This window comes from Poromitra crassiceps, assembly GCF_964638095.1.
Source record: "Poromitra crassiceps genome assembly, chromosome: 2".
NCBI classification, from domain to species: Eukaryota; Metazoa; Chordata; class Actinopteri; order Beryciformes; family Melamphaidae; genus Poromitra; species Poromitra crassiceps.
The window spans coordinates 45,314,487-45,339,547 of NC_139624.1; the positions used below are offsets into that span (position 1 = coordinate 45,314,487).

The 25,061-nt window shown below is 44.9% G+C and overlaps 1 protein-coding gene across 3 annotated transcripts in view; it reads left to right on the forward strand.

The window, feature by feature from the left end:
- Nucleotides 1-25,061, forward strand: part of kcnc2 (potassium voltage-gated channel, Shaw-related subfamily, member 2) — a gene marked incomplete at both ends in the record, with an annotated part of 231,754 nt that overhangs the window by 188,500 nt on the left and 18,193 nt on the right. The window contains 2 exons of one of the 3 annotated variants that reach the window (XM_083632028.1): nt 16,855-17,788; nt 22,399-22,611. In XM_083632028.1, the coding sequence (XP_083488154.1) occupies nt 16,855-17,788; nt 22,399-22,611 (1,147 nt within the window). The remainder of the gene's footprint in view (nt 1-16,854; nt 17,789-22,398; nt 22,612-25,061) is intronic. The other 2 variants (XM_083632029.1, XM_083632030.1) reach the window with 2 other exon arrangements.

Consider the following 25,061-nt stretch of genomic DNA (forward strand, 5'->3'; position numbering starts at 1 on the left):
ATGTCACTCGAACAGTTGTGATGTCAGTGATGTATAAATCCTTCCAGGCTGAGGTTATAAGTGAACATTTGAATGGAAGGCACTCTTCTGCTGTGGGTTATGGAGGGATGACATTTTCAATTATCATGCATTTTCTTTCAATATAAAAGATGTCAGGTCGATGCTCTTGTTTCAGGGCTTAAAATTCACTTTGCAAACTGGGGGGCTTATGTTCTTCAGATAGGGGGGATTTCTAGACTTTCGGGGGGATTTTTTCAGCCGATACGATAACCGGTAAATATCTGCTTCTCCTGTCCGATAACAGATACGATAACCAATAATAATTTCACATTTTTGTCTTATAACCTGTAGTTTATGCACACCTGGGGTATTATAATATGATATGAGTGTTTTAGTAAAGTGTATCACTCAATACAAAAAATAAAGGCTTTAATACAACCGAAAGCCTATGGCTGCTTAGTCTCGAGATAAAACACAATGACAAAAGACATAGTAATTAAGACTTATTCAGGGATGCAAAATCATGGATAGTTAAAAAGGTGACAGATACCAGGGCAGACACAAAATAATTCACTTAGGGACCGTTCGTTATTTAGGGAAGGGGCCACTGGAGGAAAATAGGGGAGGGTAATCTTGTTTTGAATTTAGTTTGAGGGAGGGTACATTATCTTTAATTTGAGTCCAGGGGAGGGGTATACAATTTTGATTAGATAAAAATATATAAACTTTTTGTTTGTGTGTAATGTTTGCTTTTCGGACTTCAACAACTACTGAGTTGCTTCATTTACACCCCTCCTGTCCAAACTGTTTGGTATGTCCCGGTGCATTGTTTCTCTTTGGCGGTCTGATCTGTCGATCTTTGTGCTTGGCCTATCCAGACAGTAGGCGTGTACAGTATCTGGCCAATCAGTGGGCTCTGTTTGCCTCGACGGAGGGCTGGGGTCTTGTACGCACTGCTGGGGTAACCTTTACCTTCATATCAGCGAGGCTGCGACAGGCTGGTGTGCTGTTGCTGCTTTTTTTCGGGAGCGCGAGTGGCTGACTCATTGTGATACTAATAGTTTGATTTGATTGTATAACTTAGTGTAAGACCACCATCCTGCGGGAGCCCTTACACGTAATTATTGTTGCTGCGTGCTATCATGACGTGGTGATATGTAACAAGTGTCAACCAACCTGTGCTGTGATGCTATGAGCTGTTTTAATTAAAACATAGCCTATATATATTTTTTTGTCGATAATAAATATTCCTATTTTAATATTAAGCTGCTTCTTGGTGTGTGTGCCTTAACGGCGTTGGAGTCTGTGGCTGTGGTCTCTAGGTGCCACAATATGGAAGTAGGCTACATTTCCAGCACGAAAAGTCGAGCAAACAAACAGACATGGCATCACAAATATGGGCTCTATCGTTGCGCCAGATAAGTCTAGGAAGTCACAGTAGAACCGAGTTACGGCTCACTCATCTCCTAAATTATGTAAAGTCTACAAGAGATATTTATACCACCAGGATGACATATATGTTTCACATAGGGTTGTGTTTTGATTTCGAGATTTTATTTTGTCCAATATTGAAATGTTCGACAATTGCATGTTGTGTTAACATTATTTCTATCTACCTTTCTATCTATTTAGGCTAATTTGGATGCTATTTGTTATCGAAATGTACCTCAATGGATGCTGGGAGATTTTACATGTGTGGCTTTGTGCCTGTCTGCTGAGGGAGTGAGAGAGAGAAAGAGAGGGGGGACAGAGAGTGGAGAGTCCGCCACATAAAACCGGCTAACTTTTTTCCATCAGTCATTGACTGCTAGGCCTATTTAAACACAAATATTGATATACACAGACTGAAGATTGTTTCACAAGCGAAAATAGCATTATGTAGCGACCAGAGGAGGCGGTCGCTCTGATTGGTGACAGTTCTGCTCTTAAGAAGCGCAAAGGATTATGGGAGTTCATGTTCTTGTGGGAAGCTTCTTACTGTAGCTACAGTTAAAAACGTGGTTTAGTGATGTTGTGCATATGTTTTGATTGCATTATGTGGTATTATGGCAATGTTTGTGTGGCCAGGATATGTTTAGTTTTACTATCAATGTAGCCACCACGACTGAGACTGTTAGTGTGTTTGATCACCTCTGGCCGGAGTTTCTGGAAATGTTAGGTTAAAAGTAAGATATCTGTGTCAGTCTGCATTCTTCCACGCAAACTTGCCACAATATTGTTTGGGGAGGGTTAATTATATTTTTCAAATCGCTTCGGGAGGGTCAAGGAAAAATATATTTTGATCAGGGAAGGGGCACAGCTTTTTATTTCAGAGCCCACCAAATTCCTCCAGTGACCCCCTTTCTAAATAACGAACGGTCCCTTAAGTGCCCTATTTTGGAATGAAAAAGGTGACTCACTGTTACCTAAAGGTGACTAGTTTGCATCCCTGCTTATTCTCTTATTCTTATTCGCTTCAGGTTATATTCTTTTAGTACGGCGATTTTCTCTTTGCAAATGAGGCAGGCGGCATTCCCTTTGAACTCGACGAAAAAAAGAATCTCTCCCACTTCTCCTGAAACTGTCTGTGCTCGTAATCAACCTTTCTTTTGCCTTTTGACAGCGACATGTTCACTTCTCAACAAAAGACAACATTTTAGCGTGCAAATGTTTTTCTTTCTACTTGGTTTTTCACTCGGGTGAACCGAATCACCTGTTAATGAGGTGGATTGATTTGACATGCTGTGACGATCCCGTGCTGGCTGGCCTGGAGTGTGAAGCTGTGTTGCCAGATACTGCTGAGTTTCCAGCACAAAGAGTTCAAAACTCGCCAAAATGCACACAAAACCGCCCAAGAAAGTGCACATCTATGGAAATGTATCTGGCAACCCTGGTGTGAAATGCGGCTCATCTGCATGAAAGCAGCGCCTCGTCCACGCGCCTCGTTGTTTTACAACGAGCGGAGGTGCGGGCCTGATTTCACTATATCTTGATATCAAGTGACGGGCCGTATGAAATAGTTTTAGGGGGCATGTCTGGCCCGGGGGCAGTGAGTTTGAGACCCCTGGCGTAAACCATTGCGGGATTACTCCCCCTTTATAAATTGAAAATATGCGGGAATTTCCAAAAAGATGCGCGAATCTCGCAATCCCGCGCCAAATTTTAAGCCCTGTGTCTGGCTTCAAAATGTAGACCGTCGATACTGCATAATTCTCACACTGCATTTTGATGAGTATCTTGAGTATCTATCCATTCATTTCTGGGTTCTACATAGTCTGTTTTTTTTGGAATGAATGACAATTTTATTTACTTTTCACCGCTTTTTGTGGCGTAAAGTAAAGAGCATTCATGTCTAAGCTCTGAGTAAGCCCATACAATTGAAGGCATGTTGTGTAGCCTACATGTTGTCGCTTAAAATCCAAAATAGGTAATAGATGAGCCGGATAAAGGCATGTATTACAGGATAAGGACACATATATAATGGAGAGAGTGCATGCTACCGGTGGTAGAGTGAACAGCTCGGGAGCAGGGTGACCCAAATAGTGCCAATGATATTTTAAGAGCATGTGTGAGTCATGCAATCCAAAACAAGGCAGGGTGTGAAGCCACTTCTTCAGAGCTCAGTATAGGCAGAGTGGAGAAGTGGATAGGTTGTGGGAGGAAGGTGGAGAGAAGGAGCATAATACTGTCGTAGGCACCATGTGTGGAAATCTGTTCCGTCTAGCTCTCTGCAGGGAGAGTCGTGGACAGTCGTGGAACTCTTTTTAAGTAGGGGGTGCTGCAAGGAAGGGCCGTTTGGATGTTTTTTAGCCATATTTTAGCCATATTTACAGGTATCTCAATTTAAATTAACATTAGGATTATACTGTTGTGATGTCATTATTCAGTATTTTCTCCTTTTCTCACTCACTTTCATGTCACTACCTGCTCTCCTTTTAGGACACTATAACAGACAGCAACACAGGCAGAAACACTGAGCTTATTATTATAATAATACTTTATTATCTTATTACTATAAACCAAACATAAAAAATAACATATCTGCCCTCTTTGCTTTTGTGTTCAACTAAACCCTAAATATCATAGTATAAAACATATAAAACAAATTTTAGTCATATATATATATATATATATACATATATTGGGGGCGACCCGGTGGCCCACCTGGTAGAATGTGTACCACAAAGGCTTAGTCCTTCTCGCGGCCGACCCGGGTTCGAAACCGACCCGTGGTCCCCTGCCGCATGCCATCCACCACCCCCCACCCCCCCCGCCCGCCATCCCAAACAAAGGCAAAATGCCCCCCCAATCCTCGCTACCAGAGGGCCAGATTACAGATACTGTAACCCTAGTCTCGGTTTCCAGACGTTTGGTGAGCGGCGCCAACAGTGCCACCTAACCACCAAACGTCTGGGAATTTACTGTTCCAAATCTGGTTCAGAGCCCGGCGAGAACGGCCGGCAGCAGAGAATAGAATTTAGAATTTTATTTGGTAGCGGCAATGCAATGTTTCATAGTTCCAATATAGAGCAAGACACTGATGTGCTGCAAAGAGAGTTTATACCTGTTGTTTATTTTACAATAATTTTTCCTACCCGGAAGTGGTCCGCTTGCCACTGTGAGTCACCAGCAGGCTCTGTAACGTTAGCCTCGGGAGTCGGGCTTATCGCTGGGGGAAAGACCTCTAGCCGCCGGGGCCGGATGAAACACGTCCTATTAACAGGTTATGTTTGTTTCTAAGTTATTAATATGTTTCTCCGCAAACGCAACAGCACCGGTTCTGCATGAGCGTCACTGCTTCCAGAAAGCAGGCCCGCCCACAACGCTCATGATTGGTTCTCCGATGCAAGGCTTCCAACAGCACCACCTAACGTTATGAAAAGATTTAAATAGTAATATTCTCAGTCTTACAGTAGTGAAACGGATTAAGACTGAGAGCTGAGTCTACTGTAACCCCATCACTCCAAATTATAGCCACTAATTTTGATGAGAAGCAGAAGTATACTGGTAATCAAAGTTTATTATACCAACATTTATATTGTTCATAATTATTCAAATTCATTTAGTAATGCTTCCATTCATTTAATGAACAGCATTCATATTCCTGAGTGATGTACCAATATTTCAGTGCAATTGAGTCTCAAAAATCATTATTCAATGATGGTACAAAAGTTACAACTAATATTCATGTTTGTAATGCATGGAGCATTTCTACTCTTGTCAGGTTAGGTTAGATGGTGTAGTGTGTGGACCCAAATGCAGAAGAGGAGAAGGCAGCAGGCAAGGTAATGCAGGCGAGGCAGGCAAGGTTTGTTGGAGCAAAACAGTCTTTACTGAAAACTTCAAAAATACAAAATAACAAAATCCACTAGCCAGAGGCTAGGCTATACTCAGGACCAAATGTCAAAGAACCAGAGACCCGGATGGGGAAAGGGCAGAGCCGGCAACCTCATGGACGACCTGGGGGCAGGCCAAACTGGCGGAGCAGGTCTGGCGGACGGCCAGGCGGACTGCCGGCCGACAGAGAAGGTCAGGGGGACGGCCAGGAAAACCAGACCCTGGAGGAAGACCAGGACCAGAGCCAGGAGGCGAAACACCCGGACCGGAGCCAGGAGGCGGAACGCCAGCACCGGAGCCAGGAGGCGGAAGACCCGGACCGGGGCCAGGAGGTGGAACGCCAGAACCGGAGCCAGGAGGCGGAACACCAGGACCGGAGTCAGGAGGCGGAGCGCCAGGACCGGAGCCAGGAGGCGGAAGACCCGGACCGGAGCCAGGAGGCGGAAACACCAGGACCGGAGCCAGGAAGCGGAACGCCAGGACCGGAGTCAAAGCAAATTTATACTGACTGCGGAGTGTTCGGTGTCCGCGGCGTTCACGGCAAGACCGTTCTCTCCACAGAGGCACATCCTTTTATGGTAAATACGGTAGCAGTCTGCAGAGAGCGGAGAATCCCCCTTCAGGCTCTCGTTGTGTTTTTAGCGAGAATGCAAATGTCAGTTCAGTTCTTCCGTGTGTGATCCTGATTTATATCGGCGAATAATCAATCCTAGTGCAATTGTAGGCTATTTTCAGTTTGTTTTTAGCAAGTAAGTTTGTTGTCTTCTTGTTTTTGTGCTTTGCATTACATTTTTTCGATCTCAAATCGTTTTTATTGACGTAGTAAATTGTAGGCTATTCACTCTAAAATGGGCTCCCTCATGACTGTGAGAAAAGGATCATGTTGCTCCCTGGCGATGCTCAAACCCGTTCATTTTGCACTGATTTCGCCGGTCACTTGGTCAGTTTGTGGAGGCTTCTTCCCTATAACCATAGCAAACATTAGCCAATCATAGCCTCGGAATTGACTGCACGAGCTCGCGGCGGGCTCCGCGGAGTTACATTTTTTGAGAGGAGCGCGGAGCTCCGTGCAGTCCCTCCGCAGAGCCTGTGCGGAGCGCCGCGCTCGCCGCACAGAGCCTCCGCTCCGCGAAAACCGGACACTCCGCAGTTAGTATAAATTAGCTTTCAGGAGGCGGAACACCAGGACCGGAGTCAGAAGGCGGAATGCCAGGACCGGACCCAGGAGGTGGAATGCCAGGACTGGACCCAGGAGGCGGAACGCCAGGACCGGACCCAGGAGGTGGAAGGCCAGGACAGGACCCAGGAGGCGGAGGACCAGGACCGGACCCACGAGGTGGAAGTCCAGGACCGGACCCGGGCGGTGGAGGACCAGGACCGGATCCAGGAGGCGGAGGACCAGGACCGGAGCCAGGAGGCGGAAGTCCAGGACCGGAGTCAGGAGGCGGAAGACCAGGGCTGGAGCTGGGAGACATAAGACCAGAGTACCTGCGAGACACCGGGACCAGTGGCACACACAGCACAGGAAGCTTGCGGGGTGCCGGAATCGGTGGCCCCTTCAGCACAGGAACAGGAAGTCTCCGGGGTGCCGGAACCGGTGGCTCCCGCAGCACAGGAACAGGAAGTCTGTGGGGCGCAGGAACCGGTGGCTCCCGCAACACAGGAAGCTTGCGGGGCACTGGAACCGGTGGCTCCTGTAGCACAGGAAGTCTGTGGGGCGCAGGAACCGGTGGCTCCCGTAGCACAGGAACAGGAAGTCTGCGGGGCGCAGAAACCGGTGGCTCCCGTAGCACAGGAACAGGAAGCTTGCGGGGTGCAGGAACAGGTGGCTCCCGCAACACAGGAAGCTTGCGGGGCGCCGGAACCGGTGGCTCCCGTAGCACAAGAAGTCTGCGGGGCGCAGGAACCGGTGGCTCCCTTAGCACAGGAACAGGAAGCTTGCGGGGTGCAGGAACCGGTGGATCCCGCAACACAGGAAGCTTGCGGGGTGCCGGAACCGGTGGCTCCCGCAACACAGGAAGAGAAAGTTTGCGGGGTGTCGGAACCGGTGGCCCCTGCAGCCCAGGAACAGGCCGCACCAGGACCAGGAGACCACGGGGAGCAGAGACTGGAGGCTCCGTAGCACTGGGCAGTGAGGGCTCTGTAGCCCTGGGCAGTGAGGGCTCTGTAGCACTGGGCAGTGAGGGCTCTGTAGCACTGGGCAGTGAGGGCTCTGTAGCAATGGGCAGTGAGGGCTCTGTAGCAATGGGCAGGGGCTCTGTGGAACTGGGCAGTGAGGGCTCTGTGGAACTGGGCAGTGAGGGCTCTATGGCACTGGGCAGTGAGGGCTCTATGACACTGGACAGTGAGGGCTCTATGGCCCTGGGCAGTGAGGGCTCTATTGCACTGGGCAGTGAGGGCTCTATGGCACTGGGCAGGGAGGGCTCTATGACACTGGGCAGTGAGGGCTCTGTACCACTGGGCAGTGAGGTAGGGCTTGGTCTAATTTGAGCGAAGCCACTCAGCTGAAAACAAGCTGGCTGGGGCCTACCTAGCTGGGGGCTAGCTGACTGGGGGCTAGTTTGCTGGGGGCTAGCTAGCTGGGAGCTACCCAGCTGGGGGCCAGTCTTGTAGTGCCAGCCATCGCTGGAAGCCTGCTGACGTTGACGGGGAACCCAAACTCGTGAGACCAGCTGGGGGCTAGCTAGCTTCGAAATTAGCTGCCGTCGCTTACCCCGAAATGTCGGCTGCTGCTGAGGAATGGGATGGTAATCCAGTCTTGGTGATGATGCCACTGATGGCTGCTGGATGGTGGTGGTGGAATATTTGGCCATGGCGGCTAGCAGCCGCTGCATCATCACTTCATCCGTGTCTGCTGGGTCCATGACTGGTCGAGTCATTCTGTCAGGTTAGGGTAGATGGTGTAGTGTGTGGACCCAAATGCAGAAGAGGAGAAGGCAGCAGGCAAGGTAATGCAGGCAAGGCAGGCAAGGTTTGTTGGAGCAAAACAGTCTTTACTGAAAACTTCAAAATAACAAAATCCACTAGCCAGAGGCTAGGCTATACTCAGGATAGCACCAAATGTCAAAATACACATAGCACTAGGACAGGGTGATACACAGAGAGTTCCCCAAACTTCTGACCAGCCAGATATCTTACCAGAGCAGCCAGTAGTTGTGGCGGGACAATGCCGGCGCCCGCGAATTTGCGCAGCGCCTGAAACCAGATTAGAGGACCATTTACATTAAGATTAGACTGTTTTTCAGTCTTAACCATCAATTTGCTGAGTTAGTGGCACTGCTCTTGCCCAGATGTAGCCATATAGGTAAAACACTAATATTTTCTGACTTACCTCCACATCACCACCACCTGCTGATGTCTATATCATTATTCACTCATTTGCAGTTGATATTTAATTTTACAAATAAGACACAAAATTGCTTTACTTAAATGAACATTTATTATATATATATTATTGTGGCAGTGTCTGAAGAGAGATAAAAGTGGCCCTTAAATGTCAATACATACACTTGTAAATAAAATTGGGAAAATTGTATTAATGTAGGCTATGTATTAATCAATACATGTCAAGTCAATCTTATCAATACATGTCAAGTCAATCTTGAGCTTAAATTGTTGCAACAAAAAAAACAACGCAGCTAAAAGTAATAACTGCGACAGTCTCAGTGCACAGCGCACAACTTGGGCTACACACCTTTCTCTCCCACTCACACCTGGCACCTGCGTTAGCTCTCCTGCACTCGTTCTTGGCAGAGACAGAATGAAACAGGCTCACAAAGCACTTGTGTCAGCTGCGCACCAAAACACACATAACTATTATCTCCTCATATATACTGTATCATACGAGTGTCGGCAACAAGTGCGAGCGATTGATTGATTCATTTATTGATTCGCCCGACGTTAGGCTGTCAAACTGAACGCACTAACGTTAACTAACCAGTTTCAGACTGCGTTACTATAGTTGTCAGCTGCAGGACGGTATGTCAACAATATGGCGCTGTCCGGGGTTAGCGAATAAGGTCTATAGGGGCGTGTGGGTTGTGTAGAGGTAAAAGCACTCGCCCAACCCCGTGGAGACCCGGGTACAATTCCTGGTAGCAGTACTTCCGGCTTGGTCAGACGTTCCAGACACAAATGGCAATGTCTGTGGGTGGGAAGCTGGTGGGGTATGAGTCGGTCACTGCACTGCACCTCTGGTGGGTCAGGACGCCTGTTTGGGGGAAGGGGAAGTGGGGGGAATGGTGTGAGCCTCCCACGTGCTATGTCCTGCTGGTGAAACGCCTCACTGTCAGGTAAAAAGAAACGGCTGGTGACTGCACATGTATCGGAGGAGGCGAGTGCTGGTCTACTCTCCCCAGATCGGTAGATGTGGTGGAGCAATGACCGGGGCAGCAGGGGGAATTGGCCAACCTGCTGTGATAATAATTACCTTCTAAATACATTTGTCAAAGTATAGCAGATAAAAATTGCGAAAGATATGCTAATCAATAAGCAATCCATCCGCAGTCGTTCCAAATCTCACGGGGCAAAGTCAGGCAATGTAGGCGAGTATAAGTGGCTCATTTGTATGCATTTAACATACCTCATTCAATTAACTGACATGGCAGACAATTTAGTAAGTCTAAGCACTGTATTCATTTGGAATGGGAAGTCCTGTCTGGTGTGTCTGGCCTTCTACGGTGAGACTCACCTGGAACTCATATGACATACAAATACGACATCATATGATATGATGATCATAACATCATGATATTCAAGACATACATTATGACATCATCAGTTATCATGCCCACATCTCTGCCTATAAGGGCCTGTGTCCACCTAGCGTGTTTTCATCAGCTCTGGCGTCTATTTTCAGTTGTTTCCAATGGGGGGAGAGCGCATGCGAGCGCACACGGACGTCTAGAGAAAGTGCGCTGCGTCCAGCGTCTATTTTCACAGCGCTCTGGCATTTTTGTGCGCCCGACCCCCAGCGCTCCCAGCTGAAATTATTTTAACTTTTCAGAAAGACGCTGGTGTCGGGTGCTCCTTTTCCTGCAACTAATCATATGGAGAAACTATCACAACAGAGAAAGAAAGGCTCAATTCTGGGAGCAGATCAGCTAGACACTTAATATTTCTGGTGAGTGTTGAGCTAAATCCCTGTATGTGTGTTGTTTGCTAATGTTAGCTGTCAGCTATCAAGCTACTACCGCACTGAACTAACGTTAGTTTCAGACTGCTTCCTTGTTATATTGTGCGCCGAGATCAGCGCTTCCCAGCGCACTTCCAGCGTTTAACGTCGGAAAAAGACGCTAGGTGGACACAGGCCCTAAGTCTGTATATCTGACATAATCAGTGATGTCATAAATCACTGATGATGTCATACCACTGATGATGTCACTATGACTATGACATCATCAGTGATGTCACTGATTTGTGATGTCATCAGTGATGTCACCGAATTGTGATGCTATCAGTGATGTCATAAGTAATCTGTCTGGATGTCTTCACTGATCCAGTCTCCACACCATGGGGACACAACTTTTGCAAAAACTATCACTCACAGGGCTTAAAATTTGGCACGGGATTGCGAGAATCGTGCATATTTTTGTCAATTCCCACAGATTTGTAATTTATAATGCAGGAGAATTCGCGCAATTGTTTGCGCGCCGATGTATATTATGTTAAGCCGACAGTGTGGAACCAACGTTGCCGACTGGTCGGACAGATTTGACGACGGACTGTTTTGCTGAACGTAGCTTCACTCGGCAAGCAGCAAACCGCTTCTTGTGATCAAATATCCCCGCATTCAAAGAACTTCATACTCCCAGAGCTGGCGTAATCCATATAAAAACCCCTCATGTTTTACCCGAAATGAAACATCCAGGTTTTGTGTCGGTCGGTGACTCCATAAAGAGCCGCTAACTTTACGGTGGCTAACGGGAGCTAACGTTAAATTGCAGGGTCAGTCCCTCTATAAACCATAATATCTGTGTCCTTTCACTTTTGATTGAAAAATGCTTCTACCTGATTAAGGAAAACATGTAATATTTGATGCAATACATAAAAACATCAGTCAACATCACATAATGGATTTTCTTTAATCAGGTGGAAACGTTTTCAATAAAGTGGAACGACACAGATAATAGTTTATAGGTGGACAGGCTTCCCATGCCTGCCCCATTCACTTCAATATAACTTTCCCCAATGCAAAATTCGAACAGCTTTGCCAGTGACATGACAGTAAGAAAGGCAGATGTAACCAAATCTAACTGACATCACTATTGTGAACACAAAACAAACACTTCTGATATAATAATAATATCTGATATGATATGATATGATATGATATCTGATATCATCATATGAGGGGACTGTGAGGAAAGCTGTGGAGGACCTGGAGGAGACTCAGCGCAGTCGCTCAGTTCACAAAGTCAGCTCGAAAGAAAGCCAGCACCTGCCATTAATAATAATCATGATCATCATACGCCTTTGTCACTCTGACGAAGCAGGAGCTGAAGAGGGTCCAGCAGTATGCAATGGATGTGACTCTGGATCCTGATACAGCACATCCTGATCTCATCCTGTCTGATGATGGGAAACAAATAAAAGATACTGATGTATGGAAGAATCTCCCAGACAATGCAGATATTTTCTCATGTTACCTGTGTCTTAGGAACGCAGAGCTTCTCTTCAGTCTTCAGGGAGGTTTTACTACGAGGTTCAGGTTAAAGGGAAGACTGCCTGGACTGTATGAGTGGCCAGAGGGTTGATCAACAGGAAGGGACACATCACACTGACACCAGAGAATGGCTTTTGGACTATACTGTTGAGGAATGGAAATGAGTACAAAGCTCTTGCTGTCCTCTCTCTGAAAAGGAAGCCTCAGAAGGTGGGGGTGTTTGTGGATTATGACGAGGGTCTGGTTTCCTTTTATGACGTAGATGCTGCAGCTCTTATCTACTCCTTTACTGCCTGCACCTTCACTGAGAAACTCTACCCACACTTCAGTCCCTGTCCTAATGATGGTGGTAAAAACTCCCCCCATCTCTCCTGTCAATCACACAGATTAGACTAATCATTCATCAACAACATATTTACACATACATTGTTTCTTCAGGTAACTGTTATAGCCATTCTAATGTTGAATTTCTTTTTTTTTAAACAACAGAAAAACGCTGACTTGTATTAATCACATTTGAAGATGAATTTGTTCTTTCAATGGAGCTGCGAATGCGAGCTGCAGGACGGGCGAGGCCACGCAGTGGCCGAGCTAGCGAGCCCACATAGGCATGGCGGGTGAGCCTAGGAATCAAGCGCGCGTAGCATGCGAGATCCCACTGTGATGTCATAAATCCCACTGTGACATCATCAGTGATGTCATAAATCCCACTGTGACATCATCAGTGATGTTATAAATCCCAGTGATGTGTGACATCATCAGTGATGTCATAAATCCCACTGTGATGACATCAGTGATCAGTGATGTCACAAAAAAGAAGTCGGAGTCTGGCTTCAGACCCCCTTCAGCCATGGACAGCTGTATGGTGCCAGCTCCAGAACACAGCATCCCTGAAGTATGCCATCAAGGAGCAGCCAGCTACATATGCGAGCTGCAGGGCGGGCGAGGCCGCGTAGCGGGCGAGCCTAGGAATCGAGCGCGCGTAACGTGCGAGATGCCTAGTTTAACCAAAATCCCTATACAAATATCCCATTCGGTTGTTAAGACTGACGACAGACGTTCACCCCGCGTCACCTCCGGGGCCAAGTGGCACCGCTCCTCTCATTCAAAATAACTATGGCAGATCCTGTGAATCTTTTTAGATATCTTTTTTATAAATAATTTTTTAACCTAACTTTTTATAGATAATGGGCTCTATTTTCCCACAGGCCTTAGGCGCAGAAACTGGTCTTAAACGCAAAAAAACGCGCCTTGCGCCTGCCTCGGGAAGATAGCAGGGCCGCTGGAAGTCATTTTAAGCAGGGGGTGCTGGGAGGAAGGGACTCTCGGTGGGGCCCGCAAGGGCCCCGCCGAAAAAAAATTGGGCGTTTTTTAAACATTTTTTTGCCATATTTAGAGGAATATCTCATTTTAAATCAACATTAGGATACTGTTGTGATGTAATTATTCAGTATTTTCTCCTTTTCTCACTCATTCAGAGCAAAGAGGGAGATATATAGCATGATGATAATGCTCTATATCTCCCTATTTGCTCTGAATACACCAGTTAACATGACACAGACTTAACATGATAGAAATATTATCAGCAAACTTAATGACTAGACTAATTATTCTGATCTGAATGGCATATATCAAGAAACATTGACTCCTCTCTTTGCTGTATAGTGGGAGGTGCATTTTTGAGTAGGCTATTAAAATAGCATGTCAAGTTCACATTTCTTTATTGCCAGATTAAACAATTCGTATTGGTTGTTGGTTGGTTCAACACAACATGTGCGTGCATGCGCGCTTCTTCTTCTCTAGCCTACAAGCATGTAACTTCCTTGATTGTTATTGTTGATAATTCTATTTAAATAGGCTACATTTTCATTTCCCGAAACATTCTTAAACAAGAAAGGAACATAGTGCACTGCAAAATATTTTTAATTACATTTGTAAAAAAAAAAAAAAAAAAAAAAAAAAAAATTTTTTTTTTTTTTTGGAAAAAATCTAGGGGGTGCTGCAGCACCTGCAGCACCCCTACTTCCCGCGGGCCTGGAAGATAGCAACATGGTTTTAGCCCACGAAATGCGCTGTGGGCCAAACAGGCGTGGCGCAGTGCCAGAAGAATAGGCCAGAATGGGCGTTTCGGCCTTAAATACTGGCCTAACGATATCTTCCCCCCTGGCGTTAATTTCTCTGAGATCTGCTGATCTCAGTTTGTCCTCCTCTCTCTCTCTCACTCCCTCGCTCAGACAGGCACAAGTCCGATAGAAAAAAAAGTTGTTATACCGTACGTAGTATAACAACATGACAGTTTTTTATAACATGACAGTTTTGAGCCCGTGATATTCAGAGGCTGTTGCATCATCCTACCTGTGCAGCAGGGGAGAAGAAAAGGTAGCAAAACGATATCATTCTGGACAAACTTTCACCAATCTAATCTCATCATAGGGATAGGCTATATTTTTCTAGCTGATGCGTTTAGAACATTCTTTTCACTTTGATCTTGCTATAGTGTAGCGTATTTACATGCTTGCAGTATTTAAACTGCAGTTAGATTGGTTTGAGAAGCACAATAATATGGAATAATAGCCTATATATGGAGACAGACAGACGGGATGAAGGGAGGGGGGGGAGCAGAGCGCTTGGCTTGTCTGGTTTTACTGGATTGCTCCGTGGAATTGGAGCTTAAAAGGGACGCTTGTGACTCGTTTACTGCACTTCCCCAATGAGCAGACTGTGCATAATTTTACGCTTAAAAGGCGTGGTTGTAATGTTGTAAGGTTGCGTGTAGCGCCGACACCAAGATATCGAGTGGGCTGGTCCACGCCCACTGATCTGCGCTGCGCTGGGCGCTCAGCGCAGTTTATAGGCTGATGCAATGATAGGGGCCAATCTGTTTAGACTTAGCGACAAACGTTTTTCTACGTACTTTCTCCGAATTAACGTACCTTATTAACTGCAGCCATTTCCTCTTCTCTTTCTTATCGCAGGGAAAGTGGTAGAATGACAGTTGAATCGTTTTTTTAGTCTCAGATCTATTCCAACAATGAGGGACACAGCACTGTGGCATATTGACAACGCAGAGAGGCTTGGACGCTTGGACCCGGGAAGTGGTATTGTCGGGAGGTCATACGTCACAGCTTAACAGCCGAATAGACTTTTAGACGAAGGAACCGGAAGTGTTAGCATCCCGGTCTTCCGGACTCATTCGTGCGGTACTCTATTGTCATGGTTATAAAAATGTCATTGACTTGGTGCCATTGAGCCCCACACCACTCTCATCTCCCTGTCCTTTTCCCATCTTCCTCGCCATTTATGAATTTAATATTCCTGCAATGACAACAAATCGAATCCTCGATCCATGATGTCACCATGTCCGTCATTCTATCTTCAAGCCTGTGTAGTTGGCACTAGTGTCCCAATAAAACACATTTCTATGCATCCTTGCATGTTGGCAGTAAATGTGAATCGGGATAGCACCCAGGAGGACTATTTAGCTATTCTGAGTTATCGTTACCCAATAGCTAAAATGGCTGCCAGAGGGTGTGTCACATTACCTGAAAGGCCTCTATTGAAAGGGATGAATTAATATTTCTTTTATTTAACCTTTATTTAATCAGGCAGGTCAATTAAGAACTAATTATTATTTACAATGATGCCATTAATGAATGAAACCTAGCTTAAATGGCAGGTGTGAGATGGGGGTTTCCCAGAGCCGCAGCTTCGCCTGATCGGCAAGCTGCGCGATCACTGGACAGGCGATCTGTCAATCACCCCTTTTCTATCATCTATTTTACTCCAAACGGGCAAGTTATATAAAAAATGCCCTCCCTACAGTTCTTATGAAAAGGTAAAATTAGCTATATAGACCAAAATCGTGTTAAGGCCCAGGCTGTAAAGATGCTTAATCACTGTTACAAAGTGGGGCATTTTAACAGGAGCGACGGGACTTCTGAGCCCTGCCTCAAGTGGCCATTCAAGAAAGTACAGCTTAAACAAAGACTTCTGCATCTTCCTGGGAAAGGGGCAGAGCTTACCCACTGGGTAAAACATACAATGCGCATGTAGATGTGGCAAAACAAAGCATACTTAACATGCTAACTTTAGCATAATCACCTCCTTCGGTAAGCTGTCCGGATACACAATTAACTGGACAAAGAGTGACTTTATGCCTCTCTCTGATGTCTTCACTCCTGGTTTCCTGGATAATCTCCCATTCAAATTGGCAAAGGACCGCCTTACCTATCTTGGCTTGACCATACCCAGAGATTCTAAACTAATATTCAAGTTTAACTTTGCAGACTTTGTTTCAAGACTTTTCTTTCTTTTCCTATGTCTGAGCCTGTTTGTCTTGTTCGTATTGTTCTATAAAAATATAAAATAAAATATAAAAAAAAAACACACTAAAGCATAATCAATTTGTATGCACACCCCAAAATATCACGCCCTAATTCCCCACTGCACTGCTGAATTGTTCCTCTGTGCTTTACAGCTAGCTGCACCACATCAATAGTAGCAAATTAAATCTGACTGCATCTTAATTCCCATGCTACATTCCCACATGGAGCATGGGGTAGAATGTGTTTATTTGTTGCTTTTGGTAATAGATTGCTCCTCTCTCTGGAGTCCATTCAAATTGATGCAAGTTAATTAAAGTGAGTTCTCTGCCTTTCTCAAGAGTAAATGAATGAAATAGAATTTTCAGTATCTTGATATTGCTCGTGCACCAAGCCAGTGTATATAGAATGCTTCAAGCATGTCAGAAATTAATTGATATTGAATTTGTATTGATGCCATTCTGTTTTTCTCTTTTCTCCTCTTTCTAATCTCCTCCTCTCCTCTCCTCTCCTCTCCTCTCCTCTCCTCTCCTCTCCTCTCCTCTCCTGTAGTTTGTTGCCTTTGCCTCTTTGTTCTTCATCTTGGTTTCCATCACCACCTTCTGCCTGGAGACCCATGAGGCTTTCAACACCATCGTTAACAAAACCGACAAAGTGCGGAATGACAGTCTGCCGGACCTGGGCCCGCAGTATGAAATCGAAACGGACCCGGCGCTCACCTACGTGGAGGGCGTTTGTGTCTTCTGGTTTACGATTGAGTTCCTGGTGCGCGTGATCTTCAGCCCGGACAAGCTGGAGTTTGTAAAAAGCCTGCTCAACATTATTGACTTTGTGGCCATCCTGCCCTTCTACTTGGAGGTAGGGCTGAGCGGCCTTTCATCCAAGGCAGCCAAGGATGTGTTGGGGTTCCTCCGGGTGGTGCGCTTTGTCCGTATCTTACGTATCTTCAAGCTGACGCGTCATTTCGTGGGGCTGAGGGTGCTGGGCCACACGTTACGCGCCAGCACCAACGAGTTCCTGCTGCTCATCATCTTCCTGGCGTTGGGGGTGTTAATTTTCGCCACCATGATCTACTATGCCGAGCGCATCGGCGCCAGCCCCAACGACCCCACCGCTAGCGACCACACCATGTTCAAGAACATCCCTATTGGCTTCTGGTGGGCCGTGGTCACCATGACCACCCTGGGCTATGGCGACATGTATCCACAGACGTGGTCAGGCATGCTGGTGGGCGCGCTGTGTGCCTTGGCGGGGGTGCTGACGATAGCCATGCCCGTGCCTGTCATCGTCAATAACTTTGGGATGTACTATTCGCTGGCCATGGCCAAGCAGAAGCTGCCCAAGAAGAGGAAGAAGCACATCCCACAGGCGGTGCAGGGAGGCTCCCCCACCTACTGCAAAGCCGAGCTCAACACCACCTGCAACAGCACCCAGGGCGACCTGTGCCACGCCAAGGGGAGCAGGGTGCTCGAACGCAACCGCTCAGGTAAGACCTTGTCACAGCTCAGGCTATGGTCTCTCAGCAGCCAGAGATGGGGGCTTGGACTCGAGTCACACTTAAGTCGCACACACAGTGACTTGAAACTTGACTTGAGACTCATCCTCAAAATACTTTTTTTTTGGCATTAACATTAAGGACATGTCTAATAATAATGTTAACTAATCAATTCTGATAATGTATGCTAATAGATTAAAGAGTGAGGATAATAAAGTACTTTTTTTGTATTCCTTAGTTTTAGCTGCAGTGTTCTAAGCAGACCAGACGGCATCCAGCAGATGATAGAACGCTCATCCATAGGAGACTTGAGACTTGACTTGGACTCTAGCTCAAACACTTGAGACTTGACTTGGACTCTAGCTCAAAGACTTGAGACTTGACTTGGACTCTAGCTCTAAGACTTGAGACTTGACTTGGACTCTAGCTCAAACACTTGAGACTTGACTTGGACTCTAGCTCAAACACTTGAGACTTGACTTGGACTCTAGCTCAAACACTTGAGACATGACTTGGACTCTAGCTCAAACACTTGAGACTTGACTTGGACTCTAGCTCAAACACTTGAGACTTGACTTGGACTCTACCTCAAAGACTTCAAACTTGACTTGGACTTGCAAAGCAGCAGCAGGGACAGGGTTATTTATGTAACTACAAGAGGAATCCATAAGGGAGTTCATATCAGTTCGAGAGCTATCACCATTTGACAGATTCCCCTGAGACGATAAATGCTTCCCCATCTCCAGAGTTACAAACACCATGGCAGATTCCCCATAAAAGATTGAGCACTTTCACCTGGCAGCTTTGCCCTGTCTCCCGTTGCCACAGTGATAAGGGAGGTGATGAGAAAGGTATTGAGAGTGATAGTGTTGAAACATTTAATGTTGATAAGAATTCAGTCGGAGAAGGAATCAGTCCCAGTGTTGAAGTATTATTTTGTTTTTATTTTTTTCCAGTACGGATTGTTCATTTGCTGTTTGGACCGTAGGTGGCTGTTTTTCCCTCTGGGCTCGTGTCAGTAATTTACTCTGACACGTCTGATATTGATGGAAATGAGTGTTGACCTCAGTATAGTGATTTACTTTGAATTCTAGTACAGTCACTCCTTGAGGGTAGGTGCACACTCTGGGTCCCTCACAGTCTGAGATGCTGCATATTTAATCAGCATGGAATAATTCATGTTTCAAATGAATGCAAAAACAGAATCAATCTGCTTCAGTCGCCTGGGAGATTTCCTTATAGTCATTTAAAATACAAAGTCTGGAAGGTATGTTTCCTCTGCTTCGCCAAGAAACCTTATGCCTTATGTTTGCTTTATTCTATATATAACCATTTTGGACAAATGCGATGAGGGAATTGTGTGTGTGTGTGCCTGTGTTTGTGCATACATGTTTAACATTAAGCATTTTTTGTTTTAAATTGGGTATGTGTATACACTGTTGGTCGAAACAAAAGGATTTGACGTATTGTTTCAGTATATACTACCTATTGTTTTGGGGATATAATGTATAGTTAGTTTTGGGTTTATATTACTATTGTTTTGGGTATATATTACCTACTAGGCATCTCGCACGCTCGATTCCTAGGCTCGCCCGCTTTGCGGGCTTGCTAGCTCGGCGAGCTGCAGCTCAATTCCTAGGCTCGCCCACTCATGGGCTCTCTGCTTTTACTCTGGTTTATTATTATTATTATTAGGGGTTCCAGCCCCCTTCGGGGCTATATATTATATATTGTTTTGGGTATGTTATGTATCATGTTATATTGAAATATAATATTTTGGCAAAACGTCTACATTATTGCTCAGTAGGTCATACATATCCTATAATAATAGAATACCCGGTAGTTAAAAAATAAATAATATTATTATTATTATTGTTATTTGTAAGTTCCTGAATTGTTACCCCCTTATTCCATAACTTCACATCTTGTACATCCTTTTTTTTTGGTATTTTTATTACAAGGTAGGGTACAGTCCGCATTGGTATGGAATCAGACAATCATACTCAATAAAACAATAATATGTAGCTTAGAATGTACAGTCTTCCCCTTTTTTTTTATAACCAACACAAAAAAGAACAAACTCACACAAGAAAAGAAAAACACACGCACGCACGCACGCACACACACACACACACACACACACACACACACACACACGGCACGCACGGCACGCACACACACACACACACACACACACACACACACAATATTACAACATGATGGAAAGTGCTTGTACATGTTATGCATGGGATCACGCACAAGGGGTCTATGGGAGACCAGCCGGGCGAATCACCCGTCGCCCCTAACCTCGTCAAGGTAGGTCAGAAACGGGTCCCAAACAACCAGAAATCTCTAATTAGTAATTTATATGGTGATGGCCCGCTGATACATGTGCGCTGTGCGGGGTGCAGCGAGCTTGAGAAACATCACTTGAGGGTTTCTTCAGAATAGGCGGGGGAGATAAAAGGAGACCCGCCGCGGCCGTACGACGAAAGAAAGAAAGTCGATGTCTTGTCATGTTGCAGACAGCCCAGGGCTCCCATATTGGTGAGTTACAATGTTTTTAGGTTGTATAATAAAGTGCAAGTTCATGCAAGGAAAATATGTGCTGTGTGTCTAATATCACACCCTCCCCCCCAAGATTGTCAGTATTAAACCGGTTCGCCGTGCAAAAAAGGTTGGGGACCCCTGACCAAAACATGTTTTCCATCCTTGTAAGCCCGCTGATTGGCTGGTGAGAGCAAGGCGTGAGTCTTTCCCATCGGCTCTGCACACCGTATGACCTTTTGACCTCTAATTGTACCTCTATTATAAAATATTACATGACTGTTGCCCAAACTATTTCAGCAAGATTTTTTATCCCATTTTTATCCCCCATTAGTGCTAATTTAATTTATTTATCCTGGTTGCTACTCCACCCTCTGCCGATCTGGGGAGAGCCGAAACTGGCTCCATGCTTCCTCCGAGACATGGGCAGTTAGCCAGCCGCTTCTTTTCACCTGACAGGGGAAGCTTCACCGGTAGGACATAGCACGTGGGAGGTTCACGCTATTCCAACCAGTTCCCCTCCCTCCAAACAGGCGCCCTTAACGACCAGAGGAGGAACCACATTAGCAACCAGGATATTGCATGTTTTGGTGAAGGGGTTCCTATATGAAGGAAACCCCGGGAGGCACGGGGAGAACATGCAAACTCCACACAGAAAGGCCCTTTTGACGACCCCACCCGGACGGTGGGCACTCGAGGACATGCGGACGGGCACGCATTCCTTCAGCGTTCACAGCGTCCCAGGTGGAATCGAACCCAGGACCTTCGAGCTGTGAGGCGACAGCGCTTGCCACTGCACCACCGTACCACCCTTCTGAAAAAATTCTTGTTGAGCAAACTAGTGTAAAATGTGAGTCGAGTCCCCCGGTGTTTTATGGTATGTTTGTTTTAATCTCTAGTTCCTTTTATCCTTTGTCTGATTTGTATTGTTTTATCTGATGCTACTGTATTATTGTGTGTCATGTTCTTAAGATCAGGGACCATGATGGAAATAAGTGTATCACATTTTTCATGTTATCCTTTGGATGTTTGTCTGCATTATCCATAATAAAATTCATTCATTCATTCATTGTGCTGCACAGTGGCGCTTCTGACATTTGGTGCCATGCTTTTAATGTGGGAGGCTGTTTGATGTTGTCATGAGTGATACCTGCACAACACCCTCCAACCCCCTCCTCTCTCTCTCTCTCTCTCACGCACGCACACACACACACGCACGCACGCACGCAGGCAGGCAGGCAGGCAGGCAGGCAGGCAGGCACGCACACACACACACACACACACACACACACACACACACACACAGCTGAAACATTCCGGAACTAAGCTCCCCATTCATTCTATCATAGGGAATTTGATCATTAGTTGTAACAGGAAAATTGACCATTATTATCAGATTGTGAAACATATAAAAAAAAACAAAAAAAAACGATTTCAGACGGACAAGCCCGTCTTTTATTGTCACACGATCACACATCAACACATGCACGGACGGCCACAAACACACACATGCGGACGGTGGCCGGTGAAATTTGTCCTCTGCATTTGACCCATCCATAAAATATACTAAATAAAATAAAATAAATAAAATATACTGTATTATGTTCCTGTAGATGCCATTGGTCATCTGTCAGCTTTGTTGTTAAGAAATTGTTTTATTCCTGGCTCCCTTGTGTAATAATTTCCCACAGGCTTTAGCAAGTTCCCCACCAATCAGAGAGGCCGCTGCTACTCGTATGGCGCCTTCATGGGGGAATGGGGGAATTTTTGGTGAACTATTCCTTTAAAGCGCTTCATATCGAGATTTTCCTGGAAAATGAATGGGACATTTACTTCTAGAACCCAGAAAATGACAGTTTCCGCTGTTTCAGCAGTTTGATTACTTGTTGTGTCATGTGATATTTATTTATATGTTTTAAATGTTTTGTTTTCTTTGATCTTTTAACGGTTAAAAGATAGTTCAAATGTAACCCATGTACTGTAAAACGTCTTTGAGTTTTTAGAAAAGCACTCTATAATTTAAATTATTATTATTATTATAACCTTTCCCGCAGTTCTGTTGGCAGACTGCAGCGGCGGGAGTGAGCTGACCATGTCGCCGGAGGAGAGGGTCCTGATGCGGAGGTCCAGCACCCGGGAGCAAGACCGCCGGATTACGGGCACCTGCTTCCTGCTCGCAGCTAGTGACTACACCTGTCCTGCTAGTGACTACACCTGTCCTGCTAGTGACTACACCTGCCCCGGAGATGGAGGCATCCGCAAAACAGGTAACCACTGTTCCCCTCTGGACAGCTGCCATAGAGTGCCAAAGCCTTATCAAAAGACTTTAGCTACTGTATATCAGCTATAACAAATTAAGAAAACAATTCTTCAACATTGTTTCTAGTTTTTGGTACGAGTGAGAGGTTCTTTGGTCTCCCCTGATACTAAATATAGCTGAATTGCTTTGTTTGACTAAATGAAACTATTTTTATACACATTTTACAAAAAAGTGGGCCAAGAAAGCTCAGCAGGCCAAGTAGAATGCAAAATAGAAAAAAGGAGCTTCTTGGATATTAAGTTCACATTTTAATTTAGAAGTAATGTACAGGTGTACTATACAAGTTTACTAACATGTACATCTTCAAGCAAAAACACAGGCAACAAAACGCAACACGTTTCAACCTCGCTGGTCGTAAGGCAGTGCTGATATAGCCTGACGAAGACCAGCAAGGTTGAAACGCGTTGCGTTTTGTTGCCTGTGTTTTTGCTTGAAGATTTACATGTTAGTAAACGTGTATAGTACACCTGTACATTACTTCTAAATTAAAATGTGAACTTAATATCCAAGAAGCTCCTTTTTTCTATTTTGTATACACATTTTACAAAAGGTCTATGAGCAAGGAAATATCTTAGGTACTATATGCCGAACCCGGAAGAGGGTGTGACTTTGGCACTCTATTAGCCAGCATGCAATATGGAAACAACCCGGTCTCACCCCATGGCATACAAAAAAAACAGGTTTCCACTTTGAAAATACATACAATGTGTACGCCAAAGTCAAATTCAAGACTGGAGACCAGTGTGTCTTATATACGGCTGCAAACAACTTTGGTTGTGTTTAGGCAAGTAAAACAACTTAAAGGAACACTCTGCCCATTTTCAACCAGCTTTGTATCATTAGAACATCAGTAGTATATCAGAAAACTGTAAACGGTTTTGAAGTCTGTCATTTAATTTGAACAGTTATTGAGTGTTAAAGTGACAGTGACCAGTGACATCACTGGTCCACACTAACTCAAATTAATAACTCATTAACTCAAATCAACTCTCAATAACTGTCAAACTAGATGAATGATGAATAGTTTGACAGTTATTGAGAGTTGATTTGAGTTAATGAGTTATTAATTTGAGTTAGTGTGGACCAGTGATGTCACTGGTCCACACTTTAACACTCAATAACTGTCAAATTAAATGACAGACTTCAAAACCGTTTACAGTTTTCTGATATACTACTGATGTTCTAATGATACAAAGCTGGTTGAAAATGAGCGGAGTGTTCCTTTAAGGTCAGGATTATGGTTTGGACTAAGCTAGGCTTAAGTAACAGAAACGTTAAATGTGTCTTATGGTTGAAATGCGGACTTCGGACACGCTGGGATCGAACACGGCTCCTAGGCATGAAAGGCAAGTGTTTTACGCCTCCACCACCCCGACCACTGCAACCAAAGTAGCGCGCCGGGTTATTTCAATGTCACGCTACTTCCTGGTATGCTACTTCCTGGTTACAGCTCCTGACTCTTTGACGTATGCACTGCACAATATTTAAGAATTTGGCGTATTCACTGCATGCAATTTTAAAGTCGAAAGTTGTGTTATTTGTATGCAGATTGAAGAGAACGGGTTGATGAGAGCGGAGTATTGTCGTTATTTCTGGTAGAACTATAAAAGGCATGCAAGAGTGTTATTGTCTATTACACAATCAGTCATTCATGCATGTTGTTCATTAATAGTGATTCATGTTTTATTCACTGTTCGTTGTTCACGCGTGGTTTCATCTGAAGGGGACTTCCTATGACTGTACTTGTTTGTATCGGTATGACTAAAATTATCTTTTTAAAAAATCTCAAAAAGCAGAGCACAAACCAGACACGTTTACCAGAAAAGCACAAGATATCAGAGCAAATTGTTTTCAGCGAGTGATAGATCTTAAAAGAAAATAGATCTTAAAAGATGTAAATACATCAGTCCAGAGGCCTATACCACGAAGCAAGATTAGTGGCTTAGCGAGGTAACTTCAGGTTTAAACCTAGGTTTGCCGTACCAAGACGCTAGTTAACTTCTTACCGAGATAGATCACCATAGCAACTATGCTCTATGGCTAACCTGGTCTGTAGCAGGTTACGTTCAGAGGATAAGATCAAAACCCATGAAAGACCCACCTGCTTACCAATCAGCTCTCTGGAAACAGCGAGTTGCCATTCATATGGTCCCCATATGAAAAATACATTGCATTCAAATGAAAAAGAAAAAAGAAAAAAATCCATATGGCTCCTGTTGAATTACGGTAATCAAGGACTGAAGTCTTGCACTTGTTGCAGGCTACATTTAAATTAAGCCCTACTTACCACTTTGGAATATGTTTTTATATATTCATTTTTGTGCTCTCAAGTAGGCTAGATACGTTTGACCCTGCTGATCGATTGCAGCTGAAGGGTGAGTGGAGAAATATCACTAA